The sequence below is a fragment of the Pseudorca crassidens genome, chromosome 6 (assembly GCF_039906515.1).
Source record: "Pseudorca crassidens isolate mPseCra1 chromosome 6, mPseCra1.hap1, whole genome shotgun sequence".
NCBI classification, from domain to species: domain Eukaryota; kingdom Metazoa; phylum Chordata; class Mammalia; order Artiodactyla; family Delphinidae; genus Pseudorca; species Pseudorca crassidens.
In genome coordinates, this window is record NC_090301.1 from 2,767,630 (window position 1) to 2,794,746 (window position 27,117).

The 27,117-nt window shown below is 45.7% G+C and overlaps 1 protein-coding gene and 1 pseudogene across 7 annotated transcripts in view; one reads left to right on the forward strand and one right to left on the reverse strand.

The window, feature by feature from the left end:
* Window positions 1–27,117, reverse strand: part of TRAF3IP1 (TRAF3 interacting protein 1) — a 67,499-nt gene that overhangs the window by 18,713 nt on the left and 21,669 nt on the right. For 5 of the 7 annotated variants that reach the window (XM_067740034.1, XM_067740033.1, XM_067740032.1 and 2 more), the window contains 6 exons: window positions 26,565–26,585; window positions 23,833–23,917; window positions 23,313–23,396; window positions 20,551–20,674; window positions 20,300–20,333; window positions 17,424–17,500 (listed from right to left, as the gene is read on the reverse strand). In XM_067740034.1, coding sequence (XP_067596135.1) covers window positions 17,424–17,500; window positions 20,300–20,333; window positions 20,551–20,674; window positions 23,313–23,396; window positions 23,833–23,917; window positions 26,565–26,585 — 425 coding nt within the window. Of the gene's footprint in view, window positions 1–17,423; window positions 17,501–20,299; window positions 20,334–20,550; window positions 20,675–23,312; window positions 23,397–23,832; window positions 23,918–26,564; window positions 26,586–26,969; window positions 27,054–27,117 lie in introns of all 7 variants that reach the window. The other 2 variants (XM_067740031.1, XM_067740035.1) reach the window with 2 other exon arrangements.
* Window positions 18,992–19,091, forward strand: LOC137226915 (U6 spliceosomal RNA; annotated as a pseudogene).

Sequence of the window (27,117 nt, forward strand, 5' to 3'; positions counted from 1 at the left end):
GCAGGGATGAACCCATGCCCCTTGCAGTGGAATCGCAAAGTCTTAACCACGGGACCACCAGGGAAGTCCCGAATACTGACTTCTGAAACAAAATAATTTATAATCATAAAACAAGTTTATATTAAGGTTTTTTTTTTAAGGGTAAATAAAAACTAGTAACAAGTGTCCAACTTAAGAAATTAAAAAACAAAACAGAAAAAACTCAAACAGTAGAAGGAAGGAAATAAAGAAAACTTGAAATATCAGTAAAAAGTAAAATCAAAGATACAAAGTGAAGATCAGCAAAGCCACAATTCGGTGGTTTTAAGAGAGTGACAAATTTCTGTAAAAAGTGATTTTAAATAAAAGGAAAAAGCACAAATAAGTAATATTATTAATTAAAAAAAAAAACTAAATTACAAATAGAGCAGATGTTTAAGAGTTCTATCAAAAGCTTTTTTGCGGGCTTCCCTGGTGGCGCAGTGGCTGGGAGTCTGCCTGCCAATGCCGGGGGCACAGGTCTGAGCCCTGGTCCGGGAAGATCCCACATGCCGCAGAACAGCTGGGACCGTGCACCACAACTACTGAGCCTGCGCGCCACAACTACTGAGCCCGTGTGCCACAACTACAGCAGCCCGTGTGCGTAGAGCCCGTGCTCCACAACAAGAGAAGCCACCGCAATGAGCCCACGCACCGCAACAAAGAGTAGTCCCCGCTCGCCACAACCAGAGAAAAGCCCGTGCGCAGCAACGAAGACCCAACGCAGCTGAAAAATAAATAAATAAAACAATAAAATAAATAAATTTTTTTTAAAATGCTTTTTTGCAATAAGCTTGATAGTTTATTTATTTATTTATTTATTGCGGTACGCGGGCCTCTCACCGTTGTGGCCTCTCCCATTGCGGAGCATAGGCTCTGGACGCGCAGGCTCAGCGGCCATGGCTCACGGGCCCAGCTGCTCCGCGGCATGTGGGATCCTCCCGGACCGGGGCACGAACCCACGTCCCCTGCATCGGCAGGCGGACCCTCAACCACTGGCGCCACCAGGGAAGCCCCAAGCTTGATAGTTTAAAAGAAATTAATAACCAGAACTGACTCAGGAAGAAATAGAAGCCTGAATACGCCCATAATTAGTACAAAAATAAAAGCAGTAGTTTAAATTTTTCCCACAAAAGAAACACCACACTCGGATGGTTTCACAGGTGAGTCCCACCAAATTGTCAAGAAATATATCATTCTATCATCTACAATCTCTTCCAGAGAGAAGAAAAGGACGCTCCCCAATTCATTCTTAACCTGGGGACAAAAACAAGACGAAGACCACATGAGGAAGAAAATCAGGGGCCCATTTCACCCACGAATATAAGTGGAAAAATACTAATCAGCAACTAGAATCTAGCAGTGGATAAAAAAGATAGCAGATCACAGCAATGCTGGTTGTATACCAGGAACGTAAGAATAGTTTAATAGGAGAAAAGCTATAAGTGACATTTATCAAATTAAAAGAAGACAACAGAATCATCTCAATCAATGCGGAAAGAACATTTAATAAAATCAATACCCATTCAAGATAAAAGCCCCATACTGGGAAAAATCGTACTTTCTCAACTTGTTTTTGCTACAACAATATCAGGAAGGGGTAGCTTCTAGAAGCATGTCCATTAAAAATCAGGAAGGAAACAAGATTGCTCACTCTCACGACTACTAGTTCATTACTACCCCAGCCAGAGCAATTAAACCCTAAAAAGAAAACCGTGAGGACAGGAAAGGAGGTGAAGCCGCCTTGACTCGAGGTGGCACATGGGCTGGGGTCAGAAGGCCTGGGTGGGAGTCCCCGCTGCGCGCTGACCAGTCCCTTGGCCTCCTGGACCACCCCCCCCCGTCTGCATCTCAATATCATCTACCTTAGTATCCAGTGGCTATTACAGCACAGACCACAAAAGCATCAACAGACGCATTTTGAACGTAATCAGTTTATCAAGGAAGCTGGTTATGAATCAACAGCACTCCTACCTACCAGCAACAAACAGAAAACAGTTTGTGAACATACAGCACTTACAATAACTGAACGAACTCTGGAGAACCCAGACAGAATCTAACAAGAGATGTGCACAACCTCTACAGAGAAGATCCTCAACATTCACGGAAAGACCCAAAAGAAGGCTAAGTAAACGCAGCATCTTGTGTGTGAACACACCCACTGAACCCAAGAAGCTGGTTATAACGTTTACACGGCAGTGGAAAGGGCCAGTAATAGCCAAACTCCCAGACGTGGGGTCTTATTGTAAAGCTACAGGGACTGAAGCAGGGTGGACAGGGCAGGGCCAGCGAGACAGTGCAGCCCACAGCCCACAGCCTGGCCCACCGCCTGCTTTTCATACAGCCCATGAGCTGAGAATGGTGACCTTTCACTTTCTTAAACACTTGAAAAAATATTTAAAGAATAATACTCTGTGACACACACGAAAGTCCTATAAAATTCACATTTCAGTGTCCATAAATAAAAGTTGATTTACGGATACGTTCATGTGCGTGTTGTCTACGGCTGCTTTCACTACAATGGCCACATTGAGTACTGGGCACAGACTGCACGGCTCTCAGAGCCGAAAATATTTACTACCTGGCCCTCTACAGAAAAAGTTTGCTAGCCTCTCGTGTAGAGAATCCAGGAAGAGCCGTCATATACAGCAGAGGCAGCATCGCAGATCAGTGTGGAAAGGAGGAAGAACTGGGGGGAAAAATTGTAGCTCTACCTCAAGGAATACAGGAAAATCAACTCCACATGGATCAAGGACTTAAATGTCATAAGAAAGCATTAGTTTTTTAAAGAGAAGAAATACCTTTCTGGCCTTAGAAGAGACAAGGATTTCTTAACGAAGACACAGAAAGCACTAATGACAAGGGACAAGACTGAAGAATTTGACTAGATTAAAATTAAGAACTGAGTAATCAAGAGACACTGAAGAAGGACAAGGAAAAGTGAGTAAATGACGCCGTTCATGCGACTTGACCTCCCTTGACTCTCTACCCCACTACCTGCTACTGTGTTATTTTTCTATAAAGCTGATGTTTTGAAAGCTGTCTTAAGGATTTCACATTTAATTCTGTAGCCCATTCAAATTCTCTTTGCTTAACTGGTTTTAATGCTCAATTTTAATTCATTTTGTTCACACCAACGATACCCACTACAAACATGTGAGCCACATATGTAACTTAACATTTTCTTCTAGTTTCGTTAAAAAAGGGAAAATAGGTGAAATTAACTTCAATGAATTTTTAATTAACATTGTCCAAAATCTTGTTTCAACATGCAGTCAATATAAAAATTACTAACGAGATGGTTTCTGTCTTCTTTCCTTCTATGTCTTTTATAAACCCGCTGCGTCTGTTAAGCTTACAGCACACTTTTCAGTTCAGACCAGCCACTTCCGGGTGCCCAAATGCATCTGACCAGTGGCTCCTGCACTGGTCAGGCCTACCTTCCCCTTTCCAGAGGGGTGGGCTTGGGCTGCTTTTTTGATCTCTTAGTTATCTAGACAGACTATATTTTAGGCAATCATTTTTTCCAAGAAGAATCCAAGAGCAATATTTTTTGAGCCCTCGCATTACCTGGGTATGTCTTTCATTATTTCTGCATATGAGACGCCAACCTGACTAAATAATAAGAACCTTGGGTCAATCTGTTTCTCTCCAAATGCTATAACCACTATTATTATTCCATTTTCTTCGGGCATTTAGGGCTGCTGAGAAGTGTAAAAGCAAATCTGACTTTGGTTCCTTTGAAAAGAACCTATTGGGGCTTCCCTGGTGGCGCAGTGGTTGAGAGTCCGCCTGCCGATGCAGGGGACGCAGGTTCGTGCTCCGGTCTGGGAGGATCCCGCGTGCCGCGGAGCGGCTGGGCCCGTGAGCCATGGCCGCTGAGCCTGCGCGTCCGGAGCCTGTGCTCCGCAATGGGAGAGGCCACAGCAGTGAGAGGCTCGCGTACCGCCAAAAAAAAAAAAAAAAAGGACCTATTGTTTCTTGCCCTACAGTATACCTATAGAATAGTTTAAAAACAAACAAACAAACAAAACCTCAATCCCAACAATACTGCCAATATTGTGAGTTCTCTTTTTACCCAGAACATAACAGCCCTTTTAAGTGCAGGCCCACCGCAGGTTAAGCTTCTTGCTTTTGTGAAAGTACCAAAGCACCTCTTAAAAAGCATACTTTTATGTTTAACATCACATTAATCTAGGTCAGAAAACCATTTAAGTGTCATGCCTATCACACTTTACTTGGAAATCTGAATTACTGTTCAAACTGCAAACTTCCAAGTTGTGGCAGAAAACCGCAGAGCAAGGGGGCTGTATGCCTGCTCTCCACCACCCGGCGGCCGGCGGTCAGGCCATCCAGGGCTCTGCGCCAGGAGAGCGCCACTGGAGGGGCTGGAAGCACCAGCCAGCAGTTAGTATGCGGCTCCCGAGGCCGCAGCCCCTCCTGTTCATTTCATCTCTGCCAAGGGCTTCCTCACATGTTAGCATTCCTTCTCCTCCATGTCTCTCTTTCTCTCCTAACTTTTGTTCAGTAGCTCTGAAATTCACCTAGTCAACAGGTAATGATCACTCACTTATGTCCAATACTATGCGAGCCACGGGAGGGGGAAATGAGATGCCTCACCTTATGAGATTCCCATCCGAGGGAACGCCAGTAAGTGGCCTTTCCTGGCTCCTTTCCCTCCTGAACCATTCAGCCCTGAAGCCATGAGGTGGGCAGAGCAAGGAAAGCATCTGCACGGGGTGGGAAGCCTCGGGGGCCCAGGGTGGGGAGGGGAAAGGGAGGAAGCGGGCAGCAGTCAACGTAGGCTGCAGAGAGGGCAGCCTGGCTAGTCCAGGAGTGATGGAGAGCTCGTCCACAGGGCAGCAGTCACACTGTTGTTCTGGCGAGGGCTGTTGGAACCCAAGGTGGGTGAAGAGGGCAGCCACACAGGCCAGGGGTGACAGCAGCAATGGGGACCGGCTACATGCAAGGGGGAGTCATGTATAAGCTCATCTACAAAGGAAAACGAGAGCCAGGTTTCACACTGTTGGAAAAGAGAAATACAAATACAGAAGCAGAAAACTGGCACACACACACACACACTCACTCACACACTTTTCCTCTTTAGCTCTGACCAGCGAGAGGGCCTGAGAGCAGAAACACTTCAAAAGCAGTGAGCACACCTAGTGAGCAGATCGTGGTTTCTAAAGACCCTTCTCCACTGCACGGAACCAGGGCTGAGGCAGGGAAAGTACAGGCAAGGCCAAGAAAGGAAGAACTCAAAGAATGACAGGGGCAGAATGAAAGGACACAGAAGCCAGTCTGAAGGAGCCCCCACTGGCCAAATCAGAGGCCATCTGAGCGTTAAAATAACGATAAAACTAAATTGGAAACCATGAGCCCATAGTGATATAAATAATTAAAATGAAAGTTAGTGAAGAACAGGATACTTACGTGGTTCCAAAGCGCTTCCCCACAAAGTATTATTTACTACAAAAAGTAACCTGCCAGTGGAGAAGCCTGGCAGACACCGTGAGATCCGAGGCAGAACGGGACAGATTAAAACACATGCCCCGTGACGGGACCCAGTGAGAAGAGCAGGGCCTTGCTTCTGGGCTATTCCCGCCCAAGACGGTAACAATGGTAACAATGTAGCAGCGCTCGTTTCCTGGGGAAGGTGGCCCTGTTGTAGTGCAGAGAATGCCCCTGTTCAGAGAACTTACTCAGGAAAGTATGCGGGAGTGATAACAGCAATTTGTTCTCAGAGAGTTCAGAGGGGAAACGTCTTTGTATTGTACGTGCAACTTTTCTCTAAGTGTAAGATTACTGTGAGAATTAACTGTGGCAACATATCCAGGCACGTGGCTCAGGGCCTGGCCCATAACAGAAGCTCACCAACCCCGGGGCACGATGACTGTTGCTGCCACCCCAGGATGGGCTTCGGAGAAGGCCTTCCTTCCCTAGAAGCTAAGCCGGCTTCACCCAGTCGAGGGCTGAATGTGGAGCCCAGACTAACCCGAGGAGCAGAGCGGGAGCGGCCCTGGAAGGAGGGCCATGACACACACTCCTTTTTCACTTTAAACATCCCCATCAGTCATCTCTGAAGTATCTGAAAGTGCTCAAAAGTGGTCCTCACAACTTTAAATGTCTTCTAAATCTGCTTTTCTTCAAAAGTAGCTTTTAAAATTATTTAAAAGTATTTTCTTTGCCTTGTTTAGCTGTTACTATTACAACATAATTGTCTATCATTTTTCACTGCAAGTGACTCTATCTGTAGTACGGTCAAGCTTTTAAAAGCTACCTGGAAACCTAATCAGTCTCAAAGATATTAATATGCAGAAATTACTCCTGAGTTTCAAAACCTAACAAATAAAACTTTTATAGCACACCTTGTCTGTAATATGCGGTACCCATGGAAGAGTATTAGGATACAGTGTATTTATTTGTAAATAATCTATAAATAGCAATGTCTAAAAAATACACATTTCTACTTTATTTTAAGATCTGTTTTTCTTTAAGGGATTTAAGAATATTCTCTAAAATTTATAGCTTATGTAGAGCAAAACGCTGACATAAAACAAGCCCTTCACTAAGTGGCCATCAGTCCTGGCCTCTGTGACAAGGATTATGGAAAGGCTTTATTCGTCATTAAAGGGTTCCGCCTGCTGGGGAGAGAATGTTTTAGAGATTTGATTAGAAAACCTTGATAATGCTCCAATATGAAAAATTATACATGCGTCACTGCTGTAAGTAGGAAATCAAGTATTTCAATGCCAAGCATTTCAGTTTTCCTCGACTACAGCACCGCTGTGACCCGGACCCCAGGAGAGCGGCAGGGCCGTGCCCTTGGTTCCTCCAGCTCGGTCTCGCTGACATGGCCATGTGGCCCAGATTACATTAGAAGCTCAAGGAAACCTAATTTATTCATCCAGGTCTGGTCCTTCCAGCAACAGAGCTTCCCTGGAAGCTGCTTTTCAAGTCATAAGTAAACACATAGGAACAATAAAGAGAGGGGAACTAGCAAAATAAAATAAACGTGTTTCTCACTTAAAACAGTAAGCACAAATGGGTATGTTTCAGGATGGACCAAAATAACTAAGAATAAGAATAGTTACCAGGAAATAAATGTCTTTGTTTAAAGTGAAGACAAAGACATATGGATTTCAGGATTAAACCAGTTCTAGGAAAGAGCTGCTCCACCCAATCCACACAGCACAGGTTCTGCCCCTGCAAACTGGGGGGTGGGGGAGGGGGAGGTTTCTGGTGAATCTGAGATGTGTCCCCAAGCAGCCCACGGGCCCTACTGCGTTAAGACCCTCTGCCCAGGAGCAGAATAAGAGCTGGGCCCCAGGCCTTGGGCGTGAGACCTCAGCAAGGTACGGAGACGCCCGGACCCCAACTTCCTCAGCAGTGCAGTCCTCCCCCAGTATCCGGGGATTGGTTCAGGCCCACCCCCGAACCCCAGACACCAAAATCTTCGGATGCTTAAGTCCCTTATATAGAATGGCGAAGTGTTTGCATATAACCAAGTCACATCCTCCAGTATACTTTAAATCACCTCTAGATTATTCATAACACCTAATACAGTATAAATGCTACGTAAATAGCTGTAAATTTAATGTAAATGCCATGTAAACAGTTGCCAGCACTGCAAATTTAAGTTTTGCTTTTTGGAACTTTCTGGAATTTTTTTTTCTTGAAATATCTTCTGTCTGAGGTTGGTTGAATCTGTGGATTCAGACCCCACGGGTGCAGAGGGCCCACTGTAAATCATCGATGGTACCGGGCAGGGCTCTGCACAAGGTGGTGAGGTTACAGGAGATGCTGCATGGGGAACGTGACTCTCCTACCTCTGTCACCCACGGACCTGCAGTCCACCTGGACCAGCAGAGACAACTGGAGACCCGCCCTGCAAGGCTGCTCTGTGCTGGGCTTCAGGGGACCAGGCCAGACCTGCACCAGCAGGCCAGCCGAGGCAGGCTGAGCCGGCAATGGCTCAGCTAGATCATTTTTACGCCACTCCTTGTAAGCCTTGATTTCTAATGTGTTTTTTTTTTTTTTCTTAAAAAACCGTTTCATGACATCTCATGGATATTTTCTAGTCTTCCTACCTGCACAAACTAGCGAGAATTACCCTTCAGTCAGGGCAGCGCACCTGCAGTCTCTTCCTGTCGACCGAGCCCGAGTCTGGCAGCTGGAGCTTCTGTGACGTGTGACGAAATCTCTCTTATTTGTCTACCTTCTGCTCCCAAGACTACCCCCTGCACTTTTCTACAGTCAGTTTGTGTAAACTCACTCTGAATCCTAACCCTAACCAACTGACGTCCACCCTGTGGCTTCCACAGCACAATCCCCTCCTGCCTTCATGAACGCATCACAGTGAGTACAGTTAACCCCAGGCCCCACACTACCCCGTAACTGGATGTCCACCTACAGGCTCAGGCTGTCAAGATCCGTCAAACTCAAGGTATTTTTTATGCAAAGCACAGAACTTTGGAATTGAGGCCAAAATTACTTAGCGTGACAGAACTAAAATCTAGGAAAGTATAGATACAATCTGATATGAATTTTAAGTTGACATTTTGAGTAAAAATATTTGTCACATCATTCACTGAGTAAACATATTAAAGAGATGATGACCATTCAATTTGGAAATGTTTATAGGACTATAGCTAATTCTTATAATCCAAGTTGTTAAGTCACATATATATTTTTTCAGGTAAAGTTTCCTCATCCACATAACAAACCACATCACAGGATATAGAGAGAAGGCCTACGTCCTCATAATTATCTTCACAAAGTTCAGATACAGACAATGTTTTGATGGTTCCTAAACCACTTTTGTGGTCTATAATATATCCATGGTATATTATCTGTAAGTATTTTGAAGTGATACTGTTGATAATTCTGTTTTAAGTTTTTTTTTTTTTTTTTTTTTTGCGGTATGCGGGCCTCTCACTGCTGTGGCCTCTCCCGTTGCGGAGCACAGGCTCCGGATGCGCAGGCTCAGCAGCCGTGGCTCACGGGCCCAGCCGCTGCGCGGCATGTGGGACCTTCCCGGACCGGGGCACGAACCCGTGTCCCCTGCATCGGCAGGCAGACTCTCAACCACTGCGCCACCAGGGAAGCCCCTGTTTTAATTTTATATCCAAAACTCCAAATCCCCAGCCTGTGTATTGGAAAACACTGCACTACTTGGGAATGTAAAACTATCCCCTTATTTCCAAATAAAGAAAGAAAGAAATACAAAAACCCTGTAACTCTTCATGATTACAATCAATTTCAGGGGTTCCCCAGTTTAGCTATTAAAGTCTCACCAGTGAAGAAATATCGTAGCATACGTTCCCTTTTATTTCTTTCATAGCAATTTAAACAGGAACAATATTCTTAGCAAAAGAACATCCAATAATACTAGGACCATGAACTTCCAAACTAAGAATACATTTATCAGGCGCAGGATTTCAGTTAAGCAGGGATTTGGAATAGCAGTTTTCTAACAGGGTTAAGAAATTTGTAATGAAATTGCACCACCTAGCTACCAAAATAAGAAATAACTTGACGATCTATCCAGATCACCAAAGGAAAAGAGAACACGACCGAAACCCCTGACTTTCATATAAGAATTTAGGTAATTACTATTAGCTATATTCTACTTATTACAATTAAAATATAACATGTTTGTGATAAGATCATTTTATCCATCAAGAGGCATTTCAAGATACAAGAGGTTCTCATATGCCCAAATAAGTGCTTCTCTAAGACAGTCATCCATAATCTCTATGATGTGTGGGTGCTACCCTAGGTCCTTATGACAGCTTTCCTTCAGAAGGGCAGTGAAATACATACATGCAGGTCCAATTCAACACACGCTCAGGTTCCCATCTGAAGAGATGTATGACCTCTAGCAGTCCCAGTACAACACATGGTTTATGTGACTGAGAAGATGAAGAGAGTAAGATCACCAAAACTTTAAATAAACGAAGAGAAAGAAATCTACGAAGAGAAATAGACTCTCTGAGTCCATTTCAAAATAAAGAATTTAAATGCAAAGAAAAAGCATCTGAACCTTAACATTCACAGAACAGATATAAAATGAAAAAACACCCGAGAGAAGACTGTATAAAAGGAGATTGAAAAATTAGGAGTGAGAAATCTTTAAATGGTAGTTTAAACTGAGTGAACCATCCTTGACACTGCTGGTTATTCTCCCAAGCATCTTCATTTATAAAGCTGAAAAAGCAAGCATTTTTAAAGCATAAGGAACACTGCCATAAAACTGCTTTTCTGGTTGTTTTTCAAAAACTTCATAAATCTGAAGGAAAAAAATACTTGGCATGGGCTAATATCGTACTATTAACAAAGTTTATATTTCCTCTTGAAAAGAGAGCAAGTAAGTCAGGATGATGAAGAAAATGCTCAAAGCAATCTGACTCACATATTTATTCTATAATGTATTCCTCAAGTCCATTAGCACAATAAGGAACGGCTTTTCTTCCAACACAACTTCAAAGACAGGCTGGAGAGATGCCCAGATTACAAATATGTACTTCCTTAGCATTGAAAAAAGTGCTCCTTCCAAAAAAATTAAAAGTACCGAAACTAAGGGCACACTACAAGTTACGTGGGAGCAAACACCTACTATTTGAATTTCTGAATAAGGTAGAGAAGATAAGCAATTAATATTATGATTAATACACAAAAATCATAGATAGACACGGTCTGCACATAGTCGTCCAATCACCTCTCCGTGAAATCAGCAGTGTGCACTGAAGTGTGGACACCAAAGAGAGAAAGTAAACATGCTCTGCAAGCACTCTGAAACATTTATAAAAACTGACCACAAACTAGGCCACAAAGAAAGTCTCAATTCCAAATAATCAACATCATACAGACCAAATTCTTTGAACATGCAACTATGTTAGATACTGCTAAAAAAAAAAAAACAACTTTTTAAAAACCGTTATGTTTAAAAACTAAAGACCAGGGCTTCCCTGGTGGCGCAGTGGTTGAGAGTCCGCCTGCCGATGCAGGGGACACGGGTTCGTGCCCCAGTCCGGGGAGATCCCACATGCCGCGGGGCAGCTGGGCCCGTGAGCCATGGCCGCTGAACCTGCGCGTCCGGAGCCCGTGCTCCTCAATGGGAGAGGCCACAACACTAGGAGGCCCACATACCACAAAAAGAAAAAAAGGAGCAAAAAACTAAAGACCAGACTCCTAAATAGCCCACATGTTAAAGAAGAAATAACAACCAACTACTTCATATTAAAATTCAAGGAGTTTTTAGTATTCAAAAAATTTTAAACTTAAGGATATAAAGCATGCTTAAAGGGAGATGTACAGTCTTAAATATATTTGTTTAAAATTATAAAGACGAAAAATAAATGAGTTGTGTCTTTTACTCAAGAGGCTAGAAAAACTAAACACCCAAAGAAATTAAGAGGAAGAATAAAGAGTAGATATCAATGAAATGAAAATAAAAGTGAATATCTACAAAACCAAAGGTTGATTCTTTGCTAGAGGGTGTCTCCTTCAATAGTTTTTTCAAAGTCTTATCAAAGGAAAAAAGATGCAAAAATTTTGGAAGAAAAGGAAAACTATAACCGTAGATATATTTTTTAAATCATAAAAGTATCTCGAAAGATCTTTTTGCCATGACTCCGTAAAATGTGCATGAAATAAGCAACTTCCTAGAGAAGCTCCGTGGAAGGGACTGCTGGTTGACCCCGTGTCTGACCTCCCTACTTATAGCAAAGCTTCCTGCCCTGTGTGCAGCCCACATGTGGTAGCCGGGCTGGTTCCAGAACCCTCGGCCCCTAGCCAGGCAGGCAGCCTCCGCCACTTACCCAAGTGCCTTGCAAAATCATCATTTTCTGACCATGCCAGGCAATGAGAAAATCTGGCAAGTTGTGGTCTGTAGTGATGGAACCTCTGACTGCTAGCTAAGCAAACGATGCCTGGAATAAAGGTGTCACTTCACAGACCCCTTCGTGACAAAGATCTGGCCAATATAATGTAAATGGAAGTAGTGTGCATCACTTCCATTAATAGTCTAAAAGAGAAGAGGTGGGCCCTTCTCCTACTTCCCTTTTCCTTCTTGCTGGCTGGAACGCAGTCGCGAAGGCTAGAGCCAACAGCCGTTGTGGCCCACGAGGTGCCCTGAGGAATGGAAGTCACGCATGGAGGAAGGAGGCAGAAGGGTCTGGATCACCACCGCCTCCAGACTGACTCGGGACCTTCCAGCCCACTTTAGCCACTGTTGCTTCAGATCTTTCCTGCACCCACAGGTAACCCTAATCCTAACTGATTCAAATATTAATTACCATAATAAACTCAAAAAGAAATAGGAGATGGAATAGACTCGCTTAGGAAAGTGACTTGGTAAAGCAAACAGAAAGGACCAGTTTGAGAGAACAGACGAGCCAGCAACAGAGACGCCAATACTAAGAAGAGTGAGAGAGGAGGAAGACCCGCAGTGGAGACAGAGAGAGGTGACCGGCACGGAGCAGGGGTGACCGGCACCGAGCAGGGCGCCAGAGAGGCACGCTGCTGTCCTGGGAGCCAAAGGGAGAGGGCACATCCAGGAAGAGCGCCCAAGTGAACCAGGTGCTGCCGCTAATTCCAGTAAGATGAGGACTGAGCATCACGAGGAGGATTTACCAACCAGGACGGCAGGTGACCTTGACGAGAGCAACTCAGAAGAGTCATTCACAAGAGGATGGGAAGGGGTGAACTGTAGCTGGTGAGCACATCCAGTTCCACTGCGGAGCTCCGCTATGTGGGGAGGCAGGCAATGGAGCAAGGGGGAGCAGCCACAGCAAAACCAAGAAGGATGAAAACAGTTCCAGTCAACATCACAACAGGACCTTCCAATGGAACCACACAGACTGATTCTAAAGCTCATGCAAAGCCAGAAAGATTTAGGAGTAATAGCCAAGACAACCTGGGGTGTGGGAGGAGTGGAGGGGAACAATTAGAACGTCTTTCCCAGACATAGAAACATAGGACTTAAAACAGCAGAGCCCAGAAATACACCCACACACGAGGGGTCTGGGTTCACTAGAGGGCAGCACCACTCACAAGGAGAAAACAAGCAGATCCCTACCCACGACATAAACAAAAACTCCAGATTAGAGACCTAGATGTAAAAAAGAAAACAAACTATTTTAAGAAAACTATTGAGACCATCTCTACTACCAGGATAGGACAGTTTTTTTTTTAAGGCAAGAGCAGAACAACTTATAAAGAAAAAGGCTGATTAAATTTTATATCAAAATAGAAAAGTTCTGTATATAAAAAGACATTAAGTTAGACAAGTAACAGACTGGGAAGATGTTTACAGCATGAGACACAAGGGATTATTCCATGACACATGTAATATATGCAACCATTACATATACCATATATGATATTTATTATTATAGGATATATGACATATGCAACCATTTTACACACACACACACACACACACACACACACCCCAATAACAAAAGGAAAAACACCACTAAAGAAAATGGGCAAAGATGTGAACAGGCAACACACGAGAAGAAACCACAGTGTCAATTCCAAAAGCCACAAGTGCTGAAAATGGAAAGATTTTTCATAAACTTGGCACCAAAACTCATGTGAGGTTATTTTTAGCATTCTGCCCACCCCCTTAGTGGGACTCCTAATCCATGCTGCTGTGGAACTGCTCATGCATTTGATTACCTCTGACCTCAGTAGGGATTAGAGGATATACAGCATATGTACCACAGCACATTTCTAAAACCAAATACCTCTGGCATCAGGAGTTCTGCATACAGGACTGTGACTGAACTGACACCAGACGGTTGATATGAGGCCAGAGCAATCAATACAAAGCCCCTAGCACAGAGGGAGGCAACAGGTGTGTGTTGCTATTAGTATTAAATTAAAGAAACAAGCAGATACAATCGTACATCCTTCAGATTGGGCAAAAAATTTGTTAAGGGTGACAATTTAACAAATGATGCTGGAACATTTGGGTACCATATGCAGAAACAAATAAATAAACTTCAATATACCTCGCATTCTATACAAAAATTAACTCAAAATATAAAACCTAAAACTATGAAACCTCTAGAAAATATATGAAGAAACCTCTATGACTGAGGGTTAGGCAAGACTTCTTAGACACAACACCAAAAGCACAACCAACCAAAAGAGCAAACCCCTACATTTGACTACTTTAAAATCCTAAACTTCTGCTCTTTGAAAGACGCTGTTAAGAGAAGGAAAAGACAAGCCACAGATTGGATGAAAATATTTGCACATCATGTCTGATAAGGGTCTCGTATCCAGAATATAAGAAGAATTCTCAGAACTCAACAGGAAGAAAACAACCAGCCTAATTTTAAAAGGGGCAAAAAAATTTGGACACTTTACCAAAGAAGATATTAGAATGGAAAAATAAGCACAGAAAAGACGTTCAACATCATTAGCAACTAAGAAAATGCAAATCAAAACCACAGGAAATTAAAAAGACTGGCCACACCAAGTGCTGATGAAGGTGTGGAGGAACTGGAACTCAACTGCTGGCTGGAATGGGAGGTGGTGCAGCCACCCTGGAAGACAGTCCGGCAGTGTTTTAAAAAGGTGAACACACGTTTACCACATGACCCGGCAGTCCCACTCCTAAGTACTTACCCAGTGGGATGAAAGTATTTGTCCACACAAAGACTTGTTCACAGCAGCTCTGTCTGCAACAGTCCCAAACCGGAAACAACCCAGATGTTCCTTGGCTGCTACGTGGGTCAGCGCACGGCGGTACACGCACACCGCCGACTACTCACTACTCAGCGGTAAAAGAAAAAGTGAACTGTTGATACACGATGCAACGTGGAGATATCGCAAAACAATCAGGATGGATAAAAGGAGCCAGACCCAATAAAAAGTATATACCAACTGAGTCCATTCATATACAGTTCTAGGAATGCAAACTAAAGTGCCAGAAGGCAGATGAGCAGCTGCTGGGGACTGGGGGGGGGGGGCGCATGGAGAGAAGTGGGTGGGAGGGATGCCCAAGGCCACTTCTGAGGGCGGTGGGCACGTCCGTCATCCTGGCTGTGGCTGCACGTTGTGTGGCAACAGAGGCTTTCATTCCATCTGGAGAACAAATCGGTACAGCCTTTGACAGCACCTGGTGAAACTGCAGCTCTGCCCGCGCTCTGGCGAGCGATTCCAGGTCTGGCACGGCCTCTAAAGGACGGGGGTCGCAAATCACAGGCCCAGGCCTGGTTCTGCGGTTGTGAATAACGTCTCATTGGAACGCGGCCACACATCTGTTTACTGGTATCTATGCTACAGCCGTTTGCAAGCTCGTCAGCAGAGATGAGACGTTACAATGGACACTGTATGGCTCTGAAGCCTTAAATATTTACTATCTGGCCTTTTACAGAGGACGTTTCCTGACCACTGCTGGAGAGAGACACTGGCTCTTGTGTGCCAGGGCACACGCTAAGGAGCCCGTGGAAGCACTGTTCACAAACAGCGAAAGGTTGAAGAATCCTAAATGTCCATCAGTAAAGGAATTAATTACTGACAAACACTGGAATACCATTCATCAATTAAAATGAATAAACTAGAAACATCACGCTGTCTGAAGAAAGCAACTTGCACGACAAATCAACAACAGGATAAAGTTACAAACTCACAAAGCAATGCAGATACACGTAAAAGTAAGGAGCACACCAAACGCATCTTAGTGGTTTTGCCCTCGTGAGAACAGGATCAGAGCGAGGACAGAAAGGACTTCAACTTTCCCAATACATTTTAACTTATTTTTGAAAATCTAATTAAAACGTTTTTAGAAGACCCACAAGTTAAATTTAAATCTGATGTCTATAACATACCAAAGGAAAAAAAGCAGAGAAACTTGCTGACTTTTCCCGCCCAACTGTAATACACATCGCCCCTGACTTCAGAACATTCACAAACTGTACTCCTTTAAAGCCCCAAATGTTCACCAAACGAGGGAATTTCTTCCCTTTTATCTTCTGAAGTCAGAAGATCTACTAATCTGAAATCTACTCTTCAGAGGAAACTGAAACACAGGCCTAGTGTGCTTTGCAGAAAAACATAGCTATAAAATTTAAAGCAACTGAAGCTTCAAAGGTTACCTACAGTAACAGCCCGAGGCCTACACTGGAGGTTCCTGACAGGGTTGCAGAAACACTGCCAGGGACACCGGGACAAGTCCTCAGGCCTATGAAAAGGACTATGACATATTAAAATTCCACAGCAACAGACAATAAACTGCAGAAAGAGTTTTTCTCTTTCAGAAGAGCTGGCGGTGGTGCTGCCGGCAGAACTCAGGCTACGCTACTCTCCCGTTACTGCTGTAAAGGGCTCCCTCTAACGGCGGGCTCTACCATGCAGCTCTCCTCAGTAGCTATCAATCCTGCAGGCCGTATCTGCGTGCCAAACCAGGACATTTTAAGCAAAATTATCTAAAACAAATAACCGTTCATTCAACTGCAAGGAAAGAAAAGTGTCTGTGGGAGTGTGTGTAAAACTTACTGGAACTGCTGGCTGCTGACAGAGCAACTAACCAAGAAACTTCCGATAAAAACCCAAAACAGGGCTTCCCTGGCGGCGCAGTGGCTGGGAGTCCGCCTGCCGATGCAGGGGACGCGGGTTCGTGCCCCGGTCCGGGAAGATCCCACATGCCGCGGAGCGGCTGGGCCCGTGAGCCATGGCCGCTGCGCCTGCGCGTCCGGAGCCTGTGCTCCGCAACGGGAGGGGCCACAGCAGTGAGAGGCCCGCGTACCGCAAAAAAAAACAAACAAAAAAACAAAATGAAGATCTATTCTTATTTTTTTAAGGCGCGGTAACGGAAACCTCCCGTGGCACTTGAGGCCCACTACCCGGCCTGCAGGTATTCACCCCAGGTCACGTGCCCAAGGGTAGTGGCTGGTAGGAGGCCGTGGGTTCCAACAAAGCCACATCACACACCTGTAAGGGAGACGGCTGGAGGCCACATACAAATAGCACGTGTATTTACAAGCCAGCCCTGAAAACGTCCCCCGACTCTTACTTTGTCATCAGCCAGGGCCATGCAGACAGCCTGCCCACTCTGTGCAGGGAGAAGGGATGCACCCGGCAGGAAGGGGTCAACAGGGGGTCAGAGCAGAACAGGCCTTGGACCCTGACTCCTGAGCTCCCAAGCAAGGCCACTGCCCTACCCAGGACGGGACTGGATGTGGGTCCAGGGAAGCAACGTCGCCCCCCAAAAGCCCCAAATCTTCTATCCTCCCAACTGGAGGGTGGGGGAGATGGGAAGGGGATTGTAAACATGTAAACAGACATTACTGATAATCACAACATTTGAAAGATGCTTCTAGTTTTCAAATGTAAATGTGTGAAACAGACTGCTAAAATGCCACTGTTGACAAAAATCATTTTGTTACCTTCTCTCCAGGTTTGGGTGACTGCTGCAACTTCTCATAATCTTTCTTAGTCTCCAAAATTTTTTTGACAAGTCCTCCTGTTGAAAACCAGTGGTTTTATGTTAAAGTGATTCTCTGCCCTAAGAAGCTATCCTGTTCTAAAGGGGTGGGGGGCTGGGGGTGAGGAGGGATACTTAGTTCTTATCCTTTCTCTCTCTATACTGAAACGGCTTCAGATAATCATTGTATGATAAAAGGTCAAAGCAATTCTCTCAGCCTATTGTAGACTAAGTACGAATACTTTTTTTATATTGGGACAAGTCATCAACTTTTTTTTTTTTTTAAAAGGATTACTCGGGGCATAAAGATCATATGAAAAACCATTTGAATATATCTTGTTTGGTACATTTGACCTTGGAACTATGTGAATATTTCACATAAGGGAATATTTTACATAGGTAAAACAAAATTAAATCAAAAATTTCAAAGCCTAAAACTTGAAAGCAAAATGAAACTATAAACGTAACAGTATCGAAACCTTGAAGCATCATGAACTGTTAGCTCATATTTGAAATCGTGTATCCACTGAATCAGAAGCTGGAGCAGTGTCACAATCCGTGCTCTGCAGGACTGAGACCCGAGGAAGAAGAGGTTCATCTGAAACCCTGAAATCAGACCTGCCTCCTTCCCCTTGACCCTGTTCCCGCCCCACCCCCCGTTACAGCTATGCAGGCCAAACACACTTATCATCACGTCCACCTTCTCCCATCATGCCTTGCAACCAGAGCCCTAAGACCCTGGAGGTACATCAGAGAAAACCCACAGGAGCAAATGCCTCCCTTTTTCCGGTTCTGAGGGACCATGAAGCAAATATCATGAAAGAGTCCCTTCTAATTGCTCCTTGAGGACAGAAGCGATGGTGACTTTTTCATTTTGGTTTTTTGCTTTTGCTTCTTAATTTTTTATAAATAAATAAAAAGTAAACATAATAGTATCATGCTGGCAAGCATAACCGGACAGAGAAGAATCGGTTGCACGTCCCTAATGGGATGTGCACTGAGAACAAAAAGGCAAGCAGATCTGCCAAAAACGATCCTCAGGTGTTTCCAGTAAACACGTCGTTGTTAACCACCAGTGGTGTTGCTCTGAACTGCTGTGAGTGCACAATGTAGGGTAAAGACACAAACAGCTACTGCTGCTGGGAGCCAGGATTGGGGCACGAGACAGGAACGAACGTACCTGCAAAAATAAACTTAGGAAGAACCCTGCAATCATAAATCTAAGTTGGAAATACCAGTACAAACTCAGGATATACTTTCCTACAAAAAAATTAGAAAACCCCCAGAAACAATGACCAACCCAGAAGCAAGTTGCAGCCAGGCTCCTTAGAGACACCGGGCAGGAAATACACAAAACGAGCCTGAAACATCTGTCCTACCATAAACAAGGAAGCTACAAAGTCCACTGGGACGTGTCAAAAGGCCCCCAAGGTCAAACACTGGACAACAGAACATCAAGGAGAAAACTGAGATGGACTGAAATGGAACACGTCAAGCGTGTTAAAAACCATGACATCATACAGACATCAAGCGCTTGCTGCGGCAGCACATATACTAAAATTGGAACGATACAGAGAAGATAAGCATGACACTTGTGCAAGGATGACATGCAAATTCGTTCCATATTCTTGTACATCAGCTACTCCAATAAATATTAAAAAAAAAAAACCCACCACCACCACCAAAGCCCTCGTTAGTCACCCCTGAAGGTGCCAGGAGACAAATGCACTATTAAGAAAACTGATCAATGAAGGGGAAGCACGAAGCTGGGCCTCGGAGCGGCGAATTCCTGCAGAGGGAAGCCTCGCAGTGTGGAGACTGCCCACCAAAACGTGCTGGAGGGGCGAGGGGGCGGGACGAGAATGGTCACCGTCCCCACAACCCTCATGAAACAACAGACTGAGACCAACCAACAAGCACAGAGACGGGCAGGTGTGATGAAGAACCAACACCACTTGTCAAGTGTTCTTGCCCGAAAAACCTGAATCTGACCAAGTCTCTAGAACCAATTTACAGGAACCGAAGCACATGGAAGAAACCCACAACACTGGGGTGTGACAAGCAACACCCAACGGTGAGGAACTCTGCTGGACAACCGACCAGCCTCTTCAACAAATAAACTACAAGGGGGATGGGGTGGTAGGGGACCTAAGGCTAAGAGCGGATTCAGAGTTAGATCCACCAGCTGCAAACACAGGGACCCTATTTGGATTCTGACTCATACAAACCAGAAGAAAAACACACAAAACCACTGGGAAAAAAAACAGGCATTTGATGATATTAAGGAAGGACTGCTTTTTTTATATATAGTAATGGAGTGACGGTTATGCCTTTTAAAAAAGAACATGTTTATGGCAAAAATGATGCTCTCCAGGACTCGAAAGCAGTCGGTGGAGACTGAGGTCAGACCAGATGACCGCTCACCGCACAAGCTGCACGACCGTCAGGGGCTCACGAGACTATTCTCTCTGCTTCTATAAATGTTTGAAATCAAGGAAGACATTGTGCTTGGGAAGAAAACAATATGACAGAACTGTCGACCTGGGAAGGACTTCAGGGGTCATCCAATCCCACAGTCTAACCGTGCAGAAAAGAAGTGATGTCATCCCCACAACTGCCTACGGCTGCCCTCTGGGGTCCTGGCCACCCCCCGCCCCCCAGCAGCTTCCATCGCCTCCCAGAATAACCCACACATGGAGGAGGCATCCGTGCCCACGGCATCCCATCTACTGCTACTCAGACCCCTGACCAAACCCTGGCAGACAAAGCTCATTTCACCAGATCCTTTCACAACACACAGAGCAGACACACGTGTGCACACACAACCCCACGACTCACCGTGCTTCTCATCTTCTAATTCCACCGCCTGTACCTGAGCAGGAAAGGAAGGAGAAGAAAAGGAGATTCAGATTTGTTGGAATCTCAAACTCATGCTTGCATGCATCTCAGCAGAGGTGACAAAATTAAAGATGGCAGAGAACTAACTGAAACGCTGGAGGAAAATGCCGTCTACACAAATCTCTAAGTTGGAGAATTAATTCCAGTGCTGTCTGAGTGTGATTATTAAACACACGCTGTGGCTGACCAACCATTTCAAGCTCTGACGTCTCAGAGAGCTGCGGGGCGGCCTCCACCACAAACTGGTCGGCGTCCTCACTGTCAGAATTCTGTGACTCTACGATCACATTTGAGACGGTTTTACCACTTCCTGTCCTAAATGAAAAGAAATCAGATTAAATTAGAAACGTTCTCCAGGTCACACGTCCTCATCAATCCCAGCGTCCGGAACTGTGTCTGAGATTCCCTGAGAGGAGGCCGGAGCTGAGACGCAGTCTGCGAACGTGCAGTCTGGGGGAAAGCCGCCAGGCCCCGCCCCACTGTGCCACCCCGCCCCGCGCCGTGCCCTCCTCCCAGCCGAGCTCGCTGCGGGACCAGCCCTGGGCCTGCAGCCCCTCTCCAGGAGAAGCCCGGTCTCCCAAGTCGCAAATCTCAGGGCAGGGGTGGCACTCACTGGTGGCCCTGCTGGCCAGTGCCACCCCAGACCCTGATCCTTGGTCTCTCGCGGGAACACAGCAGCCTCCTCGAGGTCCCTCATTTGGCTGCTGGGTGCTGTCCCTGACCTACGGCCCCGCCCAGCACCCTCACTTACACACTGCCTCTCCCCGAGGGCCTGCCATCATTCTGGACCAGTCCGATGTCCACGGGCTCCTGACCTGGTCTCCCTGGTAACCGCCTCCATCCAAGGGCTCTCTCCTGCCTCCAGTGGCCACCGCCGGAACTGCCCCGCCTACTGTCACCCCGCGGCAGACCACCACCAGCTGCCTGCTGCTTAGGCACTGACTTCTGCTGCGCGTGCACTTGGACCACAGCCCCCGGACCCCAACACTCCATGGCTCCCCACCAGCCCCTCCTGCCCTCATTTCTTCCCTACCAACCTGACACAGTTACGCTTCAACAAATACCCTTCAGCCCCTGCCACTATCTCTCCAGCGCATGTACACACGCGTGCACACACACCCTTCAGTGGGATGGGAGGTCCGGAAGCAGTCCCTGCACTTGGGTGTGAGCTCTCAACACAACACCCGCTTCCCACTAACACCTTCGGCTCCACCCCCAGGGTCCTCAGACACTCCCAGCCGCCCGTCCTGCCCCACCAGGACCGACCTTGTCTCGTCCTTGGTCTTCCACGCCCTCTGTACACCCCGTCCGGCCTACATCCCACCACCTCCAGCTCCCGAAACCCTCCCCACATCCTTCCCCTCAGCAAACCCTCCCCACCCTCACCCTCGCCCCCGAACGCTGCCGCCACGTGCCTGCCCTGCGAGGCCTTCCTCCTTCTGGCCTCCGACCGCCAGGTCCCGAGGAGGATCGAGGTTTTCCTTGGGCTTATGGAGGCTTCCAGATCTTTCTCCCTAAAATCTCCCAACTCTGAATCTCACGTTGTCAGAGATTCCCCGAGAATCAGAGTCTCGTCCTGAACCCCATCATGAGTGCCGCCACCTGCCAATCCCGGGCCTCACCCCGCACTCCAGGCTCCTGGCTTCACTCTTGAGGATTTCAAGGGCTGAGAAATCACTCCCAGAGTGATGCCTAGTCACTGCCACTGACAGCAAATGCTTAACCGCGGATCCAAGCACGCACTCTGTGGCCTCCCCCACCCATCTTCCCAGCTCCGGCCGGAGAACAAAGTCCACGCGATGCTGAGCCATCACTCCACCCCACGTGCCCTGGGAGGCACGCCACAGACCTCTGGGGTGTGGCTGCTTGTCCTCCACAGGATGCTCAGCAGCATCCTTGGCTCCAAGCCCCACCTAGAGGCCAAGGGCCTCCCCTGCACCTCCTCCCCAATCACGGTGCTACAAAACGCCCCCAGATGTGGCCCCGGGCTGGGGCGGCCCCCGGGTAGGACCTCTGCCCTCGCCCGTTCACCAGCCCCTCTCGTGGAGGACACTATCCACCACCTCCTCTCTCCTCTGAGCCCTGCCCCTCCTCGCCCAGACTCGCTGTTGGCTCAGGAGAAAGATGAAGAGCCAGGGTCTCACCTCCTGGGATCTCGCCCACCCACCAGCCCCCCAGCCTTCGCTGAGGCCATTCCCTCCACACGTCCTGGTCCACCCAGGGGCTCTGTTCCCACAGTCCCCTCTCCCCATCCCGCAACGCCGGCATCTCCAGTCTCCCCCTCTCCACTGGACCATCCCCCGCACCACAAAAATGTGCTAGCTGGCTCATCTTAAAAACAGAGACCCCTAACTTCCCTTGACATTGCGCATCCCTCCGCTTCCCCCGGCAACCATACGTCTACGCCGCCTCCAGGCCCTGCCTCCCGTTCCATCTGAAGCCCACTCCGACCAGCCTGTTCTCATCTTCCTAGTTTTTTGTTTTGATTTTCTGTACTGGATCCACAGGTAGATTTGTAAAATTTATAAAAGCCCTGCCTGAGGCTTGTCTTTATACTGCTGATGACTTTCTGACCACCTTTTGTTTTTTAATTTTTGTGCAATTAAGCCTTAAAATTTTTTTATCCTATTTTTCCCCTAATTGTTTTCATGCTCAGAAAATCCTCTATGTAGAGATGGGGGCAATCCACTTTCCCTGTAACTGTAAAGACATAACTGTACGAGCACGAACACCTGTGTTTTCCCTCACTTCTATCTGAAGTGTGTGGCACGCACGAGGTTTGAGGTGACGCTCTACCCCGGGTTCTCTTCTACTCAATAGCAGGTGCTCCCTGCGCCGTCTGCTGCCTGCTCCGCCCCCATCTCTCAGCACACGCACCATCCTCACCCGTCCCTGTCCCACCAGCGCCAGGGAAGCCCTGCCCCTCGGTGCCAACGCGATTCCAGGGCCTCACCTGTCCGTCGTCGGCACCTCCGCACTCTCCGGCCGCCTGACCCGGGGAGGCGCGGGCCGTGCGCTCCCGGGCCGAGGTATCCTCCTGAAAAGGGATACAAAACACCTGCACGTTTCAAAGTGGACAGATGAAAACCCACATTAACGTTAATGCTAATTTCCAGGCCACCATCAATATGCCAGTTAGGACACAGCCTGCAGAATATTAAGAACGTTCCATTAGCCTGACAAGTCTAAAAGTATCCATCTTCTAATCTTACATTCTCGTTAATTTTAAGGTACAAAAAGTAGTAACCTAACTATCAGGAATCAAACCATGACATAATTTAGCCTTAAGTACGAATTTCCCTAAATCTCTAAAACATTCTACGTGAGCTAGTTACACCTCAGGTACAAGAAAAACAGTTTTTGCTTTCTTTGTACACACACTTCCTCACAATTAAGCCCAAGCATTACATGAGCTGTGGAAGGTACGGAGAGGAGCAGGGCAGCTGCCTGGGTGGGAACCAGAGCACACGAACCTGACGGCGGCTGGGAGCTCGCCTGGCAGCTCGGAATTCTCCGGCACCTCACACTTCTCCTGGCCAGAAGGTCCAACGTCTCCTTCTGGACAGGCAGCAAGCCAACCAGCAGTTCACAAAGAAAGAAACAAACAACTAGTAAATATGTGAAGAGACAGCAATCAAACAACTGCAAATATAAATGAGCTTTTTTTCATCTATCATTTTTTTTTTACATCTTTATTGGAGTATAATTGCTTTACAATGTTGTGTTAGTTTCTGCTGTATAACAAAGTGAATCAGCTATACGCATACATATATCCCCATATACCCTCCCTCTTGCATCTCCCTCCCACCCTCCCTATCCCACCTCTCTAGGTGGTCACAAAGCACCGAGCTGATCTCCCTGTGCTATGCGGCTGCTTCCCACTAGCTATCTATTTTACATTTGGTAGTGTATATATGTCCATGCCACTCTCTCACTTCGTCCCAGCTTACCCTTCTCCCTCCCCGTGTCCTCAAGTCCATTCTCTACATCTGCATCTTTATTCCTGTCCTACTCCTAAGTTCGTCAGAACCTTTTTTTGTTTTTTAGATTCCATATATATGTATTACCATATGGTATTTGTTTTTCTCTTTCTGACTTACTTTACTCTGTATGACAGACTCTACGTCCATCCACCTTACTACAAATAACTCAGATTCGTTTCTTTTTATGGCTGAGTAATATTCCATTGTATATCTGTACCACATCTTCTTTATCTATTCATCTGTCGATGGACACTTAGGTTGCTTCCATGTCCTGGCTATTGTAAATAGTGCTGCAATGAATATTGTGGTACATGACTCTTTTTGAATTATGGTTTTCTCAGGGTATATGCCCAGTAGTGAGTGGGATTGCTGGGTTGTATGATAGTTCTATTTATAGTTTTTTAAGGAACCTCCATACTGTTCTCCATAGTGGCTGTATCCATTTACATTCCCATCAACAGTGCAAGAGGGTTCCCTTTTCTCCACACCCTCTCCAGCATTTATTGTTTGTAGATTTTGTGATGATGGCCATTCTGACCAGTGTGAGGTGATACCTCATTGTGGTTTTGATTTGCATTTCTCTAATGATTAGTGATGTTGAGCATCCTTTCATGTGTTTGTTGGCAGTCTGTATATCTTCTTTGGAGAAATGTCTATTTAGGTCTTCTGCCCATTTTTGGGTTGGGTTGTTTTTTTTTTTTTGATATGGAGCTGCATGAGCTGCTTGTATATTTTGGAGATTAATCCTTTGTCAGTTGCTTCATTTGCAAACAGTTTCTCCCATTCTGAGGGTTGTCTTTTGGTCTTGTTTATGGTTTCCTTTGCTGTGCAAAAGCTTTTAAGTTTCATTAGGTCCCATTTGCTTATTTTTGTTTTTATTTCCATTTCTCTAGGAGGTGGGTCAAAAAGGATCTTGCTGTGATTTATTTCATAGAGTGTTCTGCCTATGTTTTCCTCTAAGAGTTTTATGGATTTTACATCTTGTGGATGAATTGCAAGATGCCCACATGAATTTCAACCATAAGCATACTAGAGTTCAAAACAAACCTCTTCTCGCCTATGTTTTTCTTCTTTGGGGATGTTATCTGCTGGTGCTATGTCCCCAACGATGCATTCTGCCATATCATGAACCAGGGCTAGGCGTACACATCGGTCTTTGTTAAGATGTTCATCTTTGGTCACCAGAGCCATAACTGCCATCCTATACATGTGATCTGATACGCTCTCTGGCTTCTGGACATTTCTGTATACCCAGCCAGTACGTGGGACTCTCTTGAGCTGCCCCACCAGCCGCAGGAACTGCAGCAGGTTCCGGGCCCCACGGCCCGAGATGGGCACAGCCATGCGGCCACCAATCGCAACACGTCTCTCATCTATCATTTTGATGAAGTTCAAACAGACACTTGATATCTAAATTTGGGGGGAGATTTGGGGAAACGGGCACACTCAAACCCTGGGAATACAAACTGGTTTAACTTCTCCAGAAACAGAATTCAAAAGGTAGGTCAATCAAGTCAGCAATTTAACTTAAAGGAAATACAAGCTAAGGAAAGAAGCGGACACGTGTAACCTCGTGTCAAGACGCTCACCCATCAGCAGTTACAACAGTGACAGACACTACGAAGCTTCAGGGAGCTGCGGTCTGTGAGACCCTCGTATAAAACAGTCGTCATGTTAATGTACGTATCATCAGTAGAGTAGGGTAACGTATCTGATCATTGCACACACAGGTGGGCTCTAGAAGGACACCCGTTAGAGTTACGAGCAGGGGCACTTGCTTTTCATTTTCTTCTCCATAGTTTTCTGCATTTTTAAGGTTTTTCACTTTGGCTCTGTACCATATTGTTTTTATAATCTGAATAAAGTTTTGTTCATTTTGATAAATATTTAATCAGTAAATAATAAGCCCAAGCTATAATATTAAGACAATTAAATTTACTCTTACTTTTTAAAGTAAAAGGACTTTATACATTAGAAAATAATAAAATCAGAACTTGATTATTGGAAATACAGTTTACACTCAGGAAGAAATTCTGAAATGTATTCTTTTGAAACATATTTTCATAAAATATGAAAATTAAATCTTAACTTGGTGTAGTTATGTTTCCTTAAGTTACTTTCACTAATACAGTTTGTAAAACATAAACCTGAGAGTACATGTTAATAACTATACACACGTACACAAGTTACACCAAACAGATTTACTCAAGGCTATTCCTTACCTGCATCACTAGGAGAATCACCTGGAAAAAAAAAAAAAAAAGGTACATCAGAAAATCAACTTCTGTGTTAGGAAACCTCAGTATATTAAATGAGCAGAACAGGATTAGAGAGAAATACATAATTAATAATTTTGGATGTCTATTGGGGAAAAAAGGGGTCATTTCCTCATAGCCTTTTTTCTAGTTTCCTATTGCCACTGCTTTATCTTCAAAGAGAGAACAAACAAAACTATGAATCAGAACATGTTATTACATGGAAACAGGAAGCAGCGATGAGAAGAAAGTGTATCCATCAAAGGGATGAATGAAAGAAACAGAAGAGGGAGAAGGTGACAGAGCCTCGAAGCCACGGATGGACCGACTCCATGTGTGTGGGACGAGCCAGGGGTGAACTGGCGAACACACCTTGGGGCATTTTCCAGGCTCTGGATGGAAGCAAAGAAGAGCCCGTCTTACATAACTCAGCAGCGAGTGTTTCTCCATCGGCTCCTAAATTAGAAGAAAGTGTCTCTGCTCCACACAGGCCTGCCTTGGCACTCTTCCCCCAGGACCC